The sequence below is a fragment of the Ambystoma mexicanum genome, chromosome 9 (assembly GCF_040938575.1).
Source record: "Ambystoma mexicanum isolate Mex_15411 chromosome 9, UKY_AmexF1_1, whole genome shotgun sequence".
NCBI classification, from domain to species: Eukaryota; Metazoa; Chordata; class Amphibia; order Caudata; family Ambystomatidae; genus Ambystoma; species Ambystoma mexicanum.
The window spans coordinates 1,447,980,699-1,447,994,178 of NC_090931.1; the positions used below are offsets into that span (position 1 = coordinate 1,447,980,699).

Here is a 13,480-nt window from a genome sequence, read left to right on the forward strand (position 1 = left end):
GCTTTCTTGCCTCCCTCAGTAGGTCCATGCATCTTTGAGGGAGTTGCAGATGTCCAAACTCTATGACCTCAGGAGCCAGGCTGCTAAATTCAGAGTTTGTGGGCATGGGTGCAGAGTCTCCCCCCTGTCCGGAGTAGGGATGTAACGGTATTACGGTATACCGTTAAAGATACCGTGAACCACTTAATTGAACAATAATAACCGTCACATTGTTTATACCGGTATACCGTTCATACCGTTAAGTGTGCTTTCAATCTGATTTGGAAAGGCTGCAGTAAGCAAGTGCTGTGCAGTCTTGGTCTTGCACTGTTGGATGTGCCGTCTGCCTAGTAGTTTCAGTTGGAGCAGTTGTTAATGCCATTCCATAAACCACACATGCCTGACACAAAATCAATATGTTAGCAATAGGAAGAATAAATACAGTGCCAAGAAGGAAAAGGGTTTACTTTGGGTTGGCGGTTTATATATTTATAATGGATAATGTTTTCTAAACATATGACAATGGGGGATTTCCCTGGTTCCATCATTGAATTTACATATAATAAGTCGCAGTGCGAAATTTACTCATCTCTGTGGGTATTCCCTGCTGCCATATCAAAGTGTAACATGTCCGTGATTACTGAACACCTTTTGGCCCTCAAGTAAACTAAAGGCTGTACCGTAAAGAGTGCGTGTGTGCGTATGCACACAAGCGTATACTACCATCAGACTCCATTGATCTGTGGCATGCAGGTTTTCAAGATGGCAACATGTTCATCTTCACCAGTAGCCAGTGGGGGGGCTAAAAGCTGAAATGACCACTTAAGAAAAGCTATTCAGTTTGCTTTGCCAGGCGCAGCAGGGCTCCCCCCCGCCCCTCCTCCTCTCCACACGTGTGTTTGTGTTTGGTGGAAGCAAGGGGTGGCATTTCAGTGGAAAGTATGTTGAAAAGCCCAATTCTGGCCCTGGGTGCCTGGTTTTGTTTGTGTTGATAAATCTGACAATTTATGACCTTTTAGAAAATATTTGTTAAGATTAGTTAACTCCACCTGCTATACCGCGATAACCATGATATACCGTCATTTGGCAAGAAGGTTATTGTACCGTCATAAAACTAATACCGTGACACCCCTAGTCCTGAGACAACATGTTGTACGGGCAGGGCAGCTTGACTGGTGGGGAGAGGGACATGTCCATCAGGTGCGCGAACCAGGGATGGCGGGCCCACATGGGAGCCACCAGAATCATGGTGACTGGTTCCTGGTGCATCTTGTGCACTATCTTGTTCAGAAGGGGAGTCAGGGGAAAAGCGTAAACAAATTTCCCCAACCAAGTTATCCAGAGACCGTTCCCCTTGGATCGGTTCTGGGGGTACATGAAGGCATAATCTGGCCATTGGGCGTTCTCCTGAGTAGCGAACAGGTCGATCTCTGGAAACCCCCATTCTGCGAAGACGTTGGATACAATGTCTTCATGCAGACGCCATTCGTATTCTTCTGGCAGAGGAAAATATCTGCTGAGTACGTCTGACAGAAGATTGAGTTCCCCTGGAACATGTTGGGATATCAGAAACATCTTGTGTTTGAGAGCCCATATCCAGATGTTTTGGGACAGCTTGGATAGCCCTGGAGTGCGAGTGCTCCCCTGTTTGTTCAGGTAATACATTGCTGTTGTGCTGTCGGTTAGGACCAGCACTGTCTTCCCTTGCAGTTGCTCCTGAAAGGCTTTCAATGCTTTGAACACTGCCAGTAGCTCCAGTAGGTTTATATGGTTGGACGCTACCGGAGGGGACCACACTTCGTGCGCTGTCTGTTGAAGCAGGTGAGCCCTCCCACCCTGTGAGAGATGCTTCTGTCGTGAGAGTGGCTTCCACTGCAGGGGTGGTGAAGGTTTTCCCCTTCAAGAGGTTCTCCCTCGACCACCACTGCAGAGAGAACGAGGGCTGGCGAGACAACTAACAGATCTTCCCATTGTCCTGACACCACTGGCTGTTGAGCCACTCTTGCATGGGACGCATGCGCAGCCGCGCATGGGGGACCAAGTATATGCATGACACAATCATCCCTAGCAAACGCATAGCTTTGCGTACCGTCACCTCCCGACTGGCTACATACAGAGGAACTTCAGAGAGCATGTTCTGAACCCTCTCACTGGAAGGGAAGACTAGACTGTCTTCCGTACGGATTAGAGCCCCCAGGAACTGTTTTACTTGGCTGGGGACTAAGCTGGATTTCTTTTCGTTGATCGAAAATCCCAGGCTGAACAGTAGGACTACTGTCTTTTGGGTGTTTGAAAAACAAACGTCGAACGAGTCCCCCGTGATGAGCCAATCGTCGAGGTAAGGGTAAACTGGAACTGAAAGTCTGCGCAGGTGTGCTGCTGCTACTGCCAGGACCTTGGTAAACACCTGTGGCGCCGAGGCTATGCCGAAGGGGAGTACCTTGAACTGGTAGTGTTTGTCCTGAATCACGAACCTTAGGAATTTTCTGTGCGCTGGCAGCATTGAAATATGAAAGTATGCATCTTTCATATCCAATGTTGTCATGAAGTCCCCTTGTTTTAGCAATGGGATCACCTCTTGCAGTGTTACCATGCAAAACTTCTGGGGCTTTATGAACTTGTTCGCTGGGCGCAGGTCTAGAACAGGACGCATGGTGAGATCCTTTTTGGGTACAAGGAAGTATATTAATAGATACCCTCGTTTACCTGAAGAATCGGGACGGCTTCTATGGCGTCCTTTCCCAGCAGCGCCTCAACCTCTTGGACCAGGATCTGCAGATGTTCCGGTGAAAGGCGTCGATGTTTCGGCGGTCTGAACTGTGGGGGTCGGGCGAATTCCACGCAGTAACCGTGGGCGACCGTCTTTAATACCCACTGGTCTGAAGTTATCCCCTCCCATACCTTGAGGAAAGAGGTTAATCGCCCCCGACCGGGGAGACATGGGAGGGGACCTGAACTTGGTGGTAATTTCTGACCCGAGGTTGACGCACCTCTGGAATTGGAGCCTCTCCCTCTATTCTTTCCGCGCTTCTGACCCCTCTGGGGGTAGTAAGTGGGGCTTGCAGCCGGTTGACTTGCATTGAAGTTGCCCGTGCCGAAATTATTTTGAGCGGCGCGGGTTTGTCCTCGAAAGGACCGCCGAGAATTGCTGCCCCTCTGTGAAGAGGGTTTTTGGGAAATCTGGTGCAGCCACTTAATAGTCTCTTGTTCCTTCTTGGCTGTCTCCAACGCATCGTCTACCGCCTTCCCGAAGAGGTTGGCCTCTATGGATTTGTTGATGATGGATGCCTGGGTCTCACGCCTGAAGACCGACGTGCGCAGCCACACGTCTCTCTTTAGGAGAGTACCCTGTGCGAGAGACCTGCCTGCCATCTCTGCGGAGTCCAGGGTATTCTTTACAACATTTTGATCGGCAAGTTTGCCCTCCGAGACAATGGCGAGAAGCTTGGCTCTGGTTGGTTCCGGAACCTCCTGAAGGGCCTTCCTGGAGTAGGTTCAATTGGGCGTCGACGTAGCTTGCCAGTAACATCGTGTTATTGGCAATCCGGACGGTATAAGCAGCCACCGACGTGACCCGTTTGCCTAAGGCATACAACCTTTTGGACTCCTTTTCCGGGGGTGACTCTCCCGTGGCAAGGGGAACCCCTGCTACCTTGTGAGTGTTGGTCACCACCAGCGAGTCTGGGATTGCGTGCCCTTTGATAAAAAGCGGGTCGGTGGGGGAGGGCCGGAAAAGTTTTTACCCTTGGGTTCACAGCCCTAGTCTGAGCGGGTGTGAGTAAGGAAGGGGCCAGCCGTCTCTTTACAGAGCTCAAGAGAGGGATAGACTGGCTTGCCGGAGGCTTGTTATTAATAATGTTTTCCGCGAAATCCTATTCGGGCAATGCCTCTAGGGTGGCAATTTTAAAGAATTCCGCTGCTTTTTTCAACATGTTGTTGAAAGCCATTTGATCATCCACCGGGGGAGCTTGTCGAACCAGTGTGGATGGGGGAGAGTCGAGGCAAACGATATCAGAATTGTGATCATCCTGCTGGGTGTCCTCCCAGTTGTCCGTTGCGCCTTGATCTTCCCCATAATTGTCCAGAAAAGAAGCCTCCTCTTCTTCTGTATAGATGTCACTATACGTGTCCTTCTGGACATCTTCTTGATAATCAACATAGTGTTGAACATCTAGGTGTTGGGCAACTTGTGTTTGAGGGTTAGGGTCTACCCGAGCTTTTTTCGGCAGAGGTTGATCAGAAGCCCTGAAAAACTGCTCCAGCTGATCCATATACCCCTCAAATTGCTCCGTGGTCCACTTGGATGACCCAAATGGGCCCAACTGAGCAGGAACCGGGTCCTCCGCCCTAAGGCGTTGAGGGGATCTCCTCAGGGTGCTTGAGAGGGGTACCTGCCTCTCTTCGTAAGAGTTCTCGGGATAGTCTTCCAAAACGGTGGAAAACCTTTCGGCAGATTGGCCCATAACTGTGGGCAAAACTGGTACTAGGCCCACCACCGTAGCAATCCTATTGATGCTCTTACTGATAGTCACAGAATCTTCGGGAGACAACGCCTCCGATGATGGCTTCTCGGGTAGAGGCTTACGTGTAGTTTTCGGGCCTGCACGGGCCTTGGAAACCTTGAAACTCGAAGTTTCTTGTTCAGAAACTTCGGCGTGTGTAGTTTGGGGAGTAGCGCCCTTGTTATGTTTGTTAAGCCCAGTCGTCATGCACTGATGCGGGGAAGGCTTCGGATCAGATCGATCCGATGGCGCTTTCGCCTTGGACAAAGTCGTCGAGGAGGGCGCTTAGGTTGTGTGCTTTGTGCGGTGCGATTGTGCGCCCCTGTCACCGGTGTGGTCCCTGTAGCAAGACCGGAGACGAGCCTGGAAGGATCGGGGACAGGCGTGCCGGCTCTAGAATAGTCCGCCTCAAGGTCTATATCGTCTGCGTTGGATGTTTGGTCATCCGAAGTACCCCCGTCACTCTCGGCTGGTGTTGCGGCAGGGGAGGGAGGCTCCACGCTTGACATTCCGTACGCGGCCCACCGCTTCAACCGGCGCTCCTTAAGGGTTTAGGTTTAGGAGTTTATCCGCCAAACAACGCTTTAGTGCTCTAGGGGGAGACAAGCGTTACACGAAGTGTGCTCGTTTTTCCACGGACATCTGACCCTTCACACAGGGCAGAATCTAAATGGAGTTCTTTCCATAGCAGAAGGGAAGGGTGACCAGACCAAAAAGGAAAGTGGAAAAGAGGAAAGACATCATAGCAGTATGGCAAACCACGAGCCCACTCTCCCTACTGTGTAGGCCGGCCAGAAGGCCCAACCACGTGGAGGTCCGAACGCCGGATCTTAGGTGCCAGAACCCACAGCCGTAGACGATTCCCCCGTAGTCTTTGTCGAAGATGTTCTTGATAGGCGAAGTGACTTAACAGGGATTAAACCGACAATTCGGTAAGATAAACAATGTCTCGCTCCGCTATAGGGCGACCAGATATCTGGGCGGAAAAAAACAATCTGAGGGACCTCGGCGCGTGAGGTATTTTGGGTACTACACACGTCACGATAGGGATAGTGTTTCAGACACGCCTATGCCGACGTCCCCTTTCGGTCCCCCGAAAGAGAAGATGCAATACTCCGAGGTTACCACTGGATGTCGGACCATATGCACAGCATGTGATTCTAAGCAGATTAACAAGCATCAGAACTTCTTTTACCAGGCACCTCATAGCACTCCAGCTCAGTCACCACTAACCATTGCCCCCATTGTGGGACCGTTCTTTGTTGGCTGCCTGCCAGGTTTTGCCACCCTAGCTACACAGATGCACTTGGTTGGGTTCCTACATCTTCCTGGTGCCTTCATTGTTGCTTCTGATCCTGCTGGTGGGTTTACCCTCCTACGAAGACATAGTCTGACTGGGGTGTACAGCTCCGAGGATTAAAGTTCCCGGGTACTGGAACCCTGCCACTCTCTGTAAGAGGCCCTGTACTGACCAGGTTCTCCAACAATTTACGAGCCAAAAACTCAATGAATGGTGCCAAAAGTACTTTTCTCTGGGTATGGTTGGAATAGTAGTTGGGGGTCCACTGGGCCTTAAAGTAATAGGGTGTTACAAGCAATCCTCCGGACTCCCCTCTTTACCACAGAACGCCATTTACTTCTATTGGATAGAATCCTGCTTGGCATTTATCACCTGAATTGGCTCAGCATTCATACCTTTAGGGCAGTTAGGGTCTTGAACCTGTAACTGGCGGTAGTCATGGGGATCTTCTTCTGGTGTTCTGAGGGTGGTTGCTTCTTTGGCCACACCTATCTGGCAGAAAAAGTACTTACCAGATTTTAACCCATAATCATGGCTTGCCTATGAACTTTGTCTCCTTAATTCCTAAGAAAACCTTTAAACTCCTAAAGTGACTAACTCCTAAAGGAACTTAACAGTATTTGACATTTTCTCATTGCTTCATGTCCCTCAGGTTTTACAACACCTGGATTAGTAGCAGTACGTTTGCTTTACTGGGGCTTTAAATACTAAATCAATGCAGTCCATTGTTACCATCTCCTCACCCCTTTTCAGGGAATGTTCTGAGAACATGCAGGTCTGGGATTAGAAGCTTAATTTGTATCAGATTTGTCAGCTATCTGGGCATTCTTTAAACTGTGCAATCCCTGATCTCCCTCCAGGTGCTACACAAGTATATCTTTTACTTCCAAATAACGTCTATACTATAGGCTAGGAGGAATATTGTAATTGTCCATTTACTGCCATCGCAGATTGTAAAAAGGACCAAGTTTTGCCCAGGAATCGTTTTCGCTGCCCATCCCTTAACTTCCCACCAGGTGAAGGTCTTGTATTAGATATACAGATATAGACATGCAGACACAGGTAACCACTGTTCCAGTGTATCACACTGAAGTACTTATTTGAATTGTGTACGATTTATGTGTAAACCTATAAACATTTTTCAGCATATATATGTATGTAGTCTCTGCTTTTGTTTTATCGATTGGGACCAACTTTACCTATCCACCATCCTTCCCTCACTTTAGTGAAGCCGGACTACTTGACCAGGGCTACCAACAGAGTTTGGACTATTTTGGTTGGAACCCCGGCGTGCCCTTCAAATAGATGGTTTCATACGCTTCAGCAAATATCAGTGAACAAATCTTCGCCAACAAGAGGACTGGTAAATTAGTCTAGTGATTATAGATTTGAGTAGCCACTACCATTTCCTGAACCGTGGCTACAGAAGAGGCCAGAAGAGCCTGTTTGCCAAGGACTCAGCATCTGTGCTTGGTTTCTTCAGCAAGAGTATTTTTTGGGAAATTAAGCTGAGTGGCATCACCTTTTTGAAGATGCACAGAAAAAGCAAAAAAGCAGGTTAAAAACCGGGAAGCTAGTACTGCCTGTCCCAAGTTGGCATTGGAGGCAGCTTTCTGAAATATAGGATTTTTGATATTTCATGGTTGTGAGTGGGGGACTAAAGCAATCAAGGGAAATGCACTGCTGTGCGCAGGTGAGGTGGGCAGAATGTTACAATGCTTTAACCAGATGGTGGAACCGTTCTTATTAAAATAAACAGTTTCTTAGAGAAGTTGAAATAGGGCCCAGCAGTTGGGGCTTTTAATAGGTATAAGACGTATGCAGGAATTAAGTATGCTTTTTTGTCTCAGTACAGACAGGTTAATGGATCCTGCAGTTTGTTAGGTCAATGTTAAGCTGCGAGGTCTACATTTTCTCTATAGGACTGAATCCAGATAATTTGCCTGAGTTAATCAGCTTAATAATCGTCCACACTTCATGCAAGACAATCTTCTAAACGCAGCAGTGTTAGGCAGAATTGCATGCAGTACCCTCTGGGACCACCACATACAATTAGGACGACAGGTGTAAGCAAATCCAACCTTTGGTATAAGTCTGTACTACACAGTTTTGTGGTAGAGAGCTGAGCAGCCAGGCTCATCTCAACAGGGAATGTGAGCAGTACAAGAGGTTACACAGAGGTCTTACAATCACAGTGGTTCAAGTAGACACTCTCAAGGTTTCTTAGTAAACCCTTATTAATTTATTACACTATTATTTAGAAAACATTCACTAGAAGGAGGCAACTCAATATTATACACAAACACTTCAATAGCAAACCAATACATTTCTGAACAAATTAGGCTCCCCTGAAATAGGAGCAAAGGAACAAGTTACTTACCTGTAACTGTTGTTCTCCAGCATGGGTCTGGCATGGATTCACATGCTCATTCCCCGTCGTCAGGCTAGGAATCCTGGGTAAAGAAAAAAATCAGTTTCCGTTTCGTTTCTGAACTCTCTTTCTACTAGTAACCAACCACTGGTCTCTGGGTCATGCTGCCCCCAGCCATTGACTGCCCTCTACCTAAGCCCCTCCTCTGGCAGCCATCTTCAGATTTTTACCGCACGTTCAAGTGTTGGGAGTCCGCGTACTGTAGCTCTAGAGCTTTTACTGCGTTTTTTTTTCGAAGAGTTTACTCTTATATTTTCGGTCATTCGAGCTGAAGGGCGACCATCCGGAACTTCTGGGACTTGATGTACTTGTTTAGACGACGAAGGTCCAGGATGGGTCGCCACCCGCCAGTGGGGGACTCCTGCACTTCATCGTCGGAAAACGCTGACAAAATGGAGTCACTTCAGTTCGAGTAGCTGTTCTTCAAGCACACAAGCTGGTGTCCTTCCGCCTGGTTAATCCTAACCAGCTCCGAGAATGGTATCCAGGTGGCTTACAAGTTGATTGGTCCCACCAACTCAAAGGAATGAAGTAGTCGTCCTTTAAGGGGCTTCTCTGTTGAGGTGAACTTGGCAATTCGGACCTGCAACAGGGCTTCACCAGGCAAACCAACGGTCCAGGAGTTGCAGCAGCAGTCCTCTTGCAGCTCGTCTTCTGTTCTTTCCTTCCAGTGGTCGACTCTGCTTTTGAGTCCAAGAGACTCGACTTTTTAACAGTTTTCTCCCATTCATTCCAGCCTAGCTGCCACTCACCCAGCAGGGTGGCTTGTCCTTGTTGGTCAGTCAGCCAGCCAGCCAGCCAATCACGCCAGAGTGCATTTGGGTCTCCTAGGAGACTAAGCACAGGGAGTTTTGGGCACCTCCCCCACTTCCTGCCCACCCCAGACACCAGAGGCAGTCTTCAGTCCTGAAGCCCGCCAAAAGGCATAGAAACAAAGGGACCAACCCTGGTTTGGCACGCAGAGACAAACACTAGAAGGACCTTTCCGAAAAGAAATGGCGAAAAAAGAAGACCGGGACTTGTTTAAACAAAAAGGGGCTTAAGGCGCCATCTTGAAAAACATGGCTCCCGTGATTTTTAGCTACCGGTGTTCGCGGTCGGGAAAAATCAGGGTGGTAAGGCTCCACCACAAAGGGGTCTGTGACCAAGCCCTGGAAAGGGGCATCTGAGCAGTGTTTTAGTAGGGGGTTGAGAGGACAGGTGTTACCTTGGACCCAGAAGGGGGAAGAGGTAGGAGGGGTGTTAGAGTAACTACGATAGTAGTTGGGGTCCTTTTCATAAAAGTTAGCCATGAATGTTAATCGTATCATGACCCTGTCAATGTTTGCTGAGCTCCACTCTTTAGAGCTAGGAATAGTTACTGGTTCTGGAGTGATGCCCATATCCTCCTCAGTGGGAGGAACGAGTTTTGTTTTTGGGGTAGGTTCCGAAACTTTGGACTTCCCCATTACCTTTGGGCCTTATGCTTCTCCTTATGAACATAGGGATCCGAAGAGGTCTTTTTCTGTTGTTTATCCCCTCCCCCCTGGGTAGAGGAGTGTTTACCAGACTTTTTAGGGGCCTCCGAGGAGTCCGACACATCGCGTCAAGTTTCGGAAGTGGGATTCGAAGAATGACGTTGAATCTCAGGAGTACGGTCAGATGCATCGCGTCTAACCTCTTGAGGGTGCTGGGCGGTAACGTCATCTGATGACTGTGCCTCGGGGACTGTTGATCGGGCGACACCTTTCTCAAACTAAGACGTTTGGGCCTTGCCATGAGGCGAACGGGAATGCCCAGAGGACAAAGATTCATTGGACTGCTCTCGTGGTGTTGTCCTGTGCTGATCGCTCGACACGTGTGTCGAGTCACCGGGCGGATGTATTTAGTGGTGGTAGAATGTGTAGCGCCTCTGCCGCCGGGTGTAGTCTCCACAACGTGGCCGCCGGCCAGTCGGTCGGGGGCCTGTGTGCGGGTGTCCGATATCATCCCTTTGCCCTTGCCGTCCGATTCAGCGGGGTTGCTGCCATCGCTGAATGTCCCCTCTACGTCCATGGCCTCTAGTTGCCTGGCGTAGTGGGATCAGCGCTTAGTTGAGAAGTCCTTAAGGGTCTTTGGCTTGAAGAGCCTGCAGGCCCGGCAGGCAGCCTCAGAGTGGTCTCGTGGGAGACACAAATTGCACTTAAGGTGCTTATCCACCGAGGGAAATTTCCTGTTGCATTTAGGGCAGAATTTGAAAGGAGTACTCTCCATAAGGTACAATATGGCAGCGGGTCGAATATTATATATATGATAGGGAGAAGAGAATGAAAGGGGGGAATAGAGACCCTATATGACCACTCTCCCTACTGACAGGGCAGAGGCCTTCCGAGGCCCGGAGTCCACCATGGCAGTCCTCGACGGTTGATTTCTCCGATCTTCACCGGCATCGGTCTTCGGCGTACGGTGAAAGGGGGGGAAAGGAGAAGCATTAACATTAATTTAACTATAAAACGGCTTAGCGCCGAAGGAACTCTGCAACATGCGTCCGACTAGTATGGCGGAAAAAACAATCTGAGGGTCCTACACGCGTGTGGGATCATGGGTACAGGGGACTTCGCAGTAGGGATAGTATTACTGGCATGCCCTATTCAACGTCCCTTTTCGAGTTTCGAAAAACAAACTAATACTCTGCAGCTTCCACTAGATGTCGGCCTATGCACAGCATGTGATCTAAGCAGATTTCACAAACATCGGAACAGTAATTATTGCCCCATTAAATGATACTCAATTATCAAACTTGGAAGAATGAAAGTCTAAAATTGGCCAACGCCGAGAGATTCAAACTTGCAAAGTACATGCTCGTCCCATGTGAGAGTAGAGTATTTGGCTTGCAAGCTATCCACCCAGGCATACCAGTTATCGATTTGTTTAGTGGTCTTGCTTTTTTTTTTATGGTTGAAAAGTGTTACTCTCTCAAAAGCCTGGTTGACCTGCTCAACGTATAGGTGAGTGATGATCCCAATATTGCTGGCGCTTGTAGAGACACTCATTGGCCCCGGGAACTTTTACAATAGCCGGACGAGGCGGGCAGGAAAAGGTTCCATCCATGGACACCAGTATACAGTAAGGTGTATGCCACTAGATTCAAAATGAGGCCGCAACCGGCCCGTAGAGCACACAGGTACCTCAGCTATATAAGGACAAACATGGAAATAGCAAAGCATTTGCAAGCACAGACAGAAACATAGTGGCTATTGTATGGCATTTGCCAGAACCTAGTCACTTACCAGTCTCGTTCCGAGTTCCAAAATACAGTGTTGGTGGGACATTTGGGAAAGTGCTTGGTGTGAAAGCTGCCTTACATATCTTGTCAGGTGATTCAGGTGTCTGCTCCAAATCGGTCATACACTTCCTGGAAAATCGGGAAAATGTGTCAAAGATGCAGGCCGAAATACACTGCATCAAAGGAACTATTAATGCAGTGCAAAATAGGACAATAGAATAAATGAACAGCAGAATCACCTGCATCAGTTTCTCACAGGACATTCTAACAGTTCAAAGATGAATCAAACGTTCTCATTTTAATTATGCATGAAAGACTGGCGATATTTTTCACCGGAGCCAATGATGAGTTACACCAGGGCAATACTGGCAAAACAACTTTATAGCCTAGAAAAAGTGCCACATCAAATTGACTGTGGCCTTCAGGATCACAAATTCTAACACTCTGAAGGAAAGGAGAAAGGGTTGGCAAATTATCAGGCTTTTGAATCAACAGTCCAGTAACTACTAGTCCAAAGTAAAACATTACTAACCTGGAGATGAGCAACATGGACGCAGAGGAAGCAATGCCGGTGACCGAAGAGTCAGACTCATCTGCAAGAAAAGAAAAAAATGTAGTGAGATGAGAGAGGGCTATAGCAAAACAATCCAAGACCCAGAGGGCAGCAATGAGAACATAGTTTGCTGCAGAAGACTCCAATATTTTCTGAGCATGACAGTGTAGGAGGAAATGAGCGGTAGCAGTATGTACTGCTGTTAAACCAGGAGTTTGAGGTGACCAGGAATACAGTTACATTTGTGAGCTTGTGGTGGTTGCAGTTGGCACTTCTGCAGTAAAAATACCACCAGGAACCCGCTTATACTGACCTGCAGTGAATGTGGAGAACCCAGGGACCCGGTGGTACCAGCCACACCGAACAGCAGCAATTTGGGAGACTCATGAACATGGTGGTGTGCAGAGGTGGGGTGGAGGATGGCGAGGGGCAGTTGGAAGAGGGAGTGCAATGCAGAAGAACCAGATGCCATCTGTATGCTGCAATGCAAGAGTTACTTGGTGACTAGCATTCGCCCATAGTTCATGGAGCCTGGAGCAATAGAAAATGATAAAAGCAGCTAACATGCAGACGTGAGAAGTCTTGCACATGCTTGCACACATCCAAGGTATCCACTGTCTTGCCTTCCCAATTTCCTTTCTCTGGAGGAGTAGGTATTTATCAAAGTGGGTTTGGGGGGCATCTCATATGAGGAAAATGAGACCATGGACTAGTCACTAAAAGTAACTTTTACAACCTCTCATGTCTGACTCAATTGTCAGAAAGCTGGAAATACTTCAACATATCACCCTCTGATTACATCCGCAATAAGATTATTAGAGTAACTAGATGGGTTGACTGGCAGGCCGACAAAGGTTTCAGTTTGTGGCTTTCCATTCATGACTAAAGAACAAGACTTGCATGTTTATTTTTGCTATGAACAGTGTAATTTAATAGGAATTGGGAAGTGTCACGAGGCATCAGAGGTCTGATCACACCAGGTTAACCATCCTGATCGAAGCATTCTTGAGGTAACTTCCAAGAGTCCTTTGCCCACCTATGCTTGAGTACTCAAGGAACAGATCTCCAGAGGAGAGTGAGGTAACAAACAGTAAAACAAGCTATTGATTCAAATAAACTGATCTCCCACAAGATTAGAACAAACAAGTATATATCTTCTCCCTTTATGTCGACTTATCAGGTATTTATTACTGTTCTCTGTCTAGGTTAAAAGGAGAGGTGTCTGGTATTCACAGGGTAAATAGTGTCACCAACCAGAGCCCAAAAGTGTTCAAAGTTTTTCCTCGTTTGCTCAAGCCAAACCAGAGGGTCTTGTTCCCTTCACCGCAGTCTCATTTTCAACAAGGTATATACCTCACAGCAGAGGGTGCTGGTCCTGATGAAGTGTTGGTTAACCTACAGCTGAATGTTTAAGACGGGAACATCACAGTCTGAATGCTCAAGATTTCAGACTAGGTTCATCCATATGCTG

General features: G+C 48.0%; 1 protein-coding gene across 3 annotated transcripts in view; it reads right to left on the reverse strand.

Annotated features, from left to right (window-relative positions):
* The window catches only part of TTLL4 (tubulin tyrosine ligase like 4), a 1,554,536-nt gene that overhangs the window by 1,052,857 nt on the left and 488,199 nt on the right, over positions 1-13,480 (reverse strand). For all 3 annotated transcript variants that reach the window (XM_069616870.1, XM_069616872.1, XM_069616871.1), the window contains 2 exons: positions 11,989-12,049; positions 11,461-11,585 (listed from right to left, as the gene is read on the reverse strand). In XM_069616870.1, the coding sequence (XP_069472971.1) occupies positions 11,461-11,585; positions 11,989-12,049 (186 nt within the window). The remainder of the gene's footprint in view (positions 1-11,460; positions 11,586-11,988; positions 12,050-13,480) is intronic.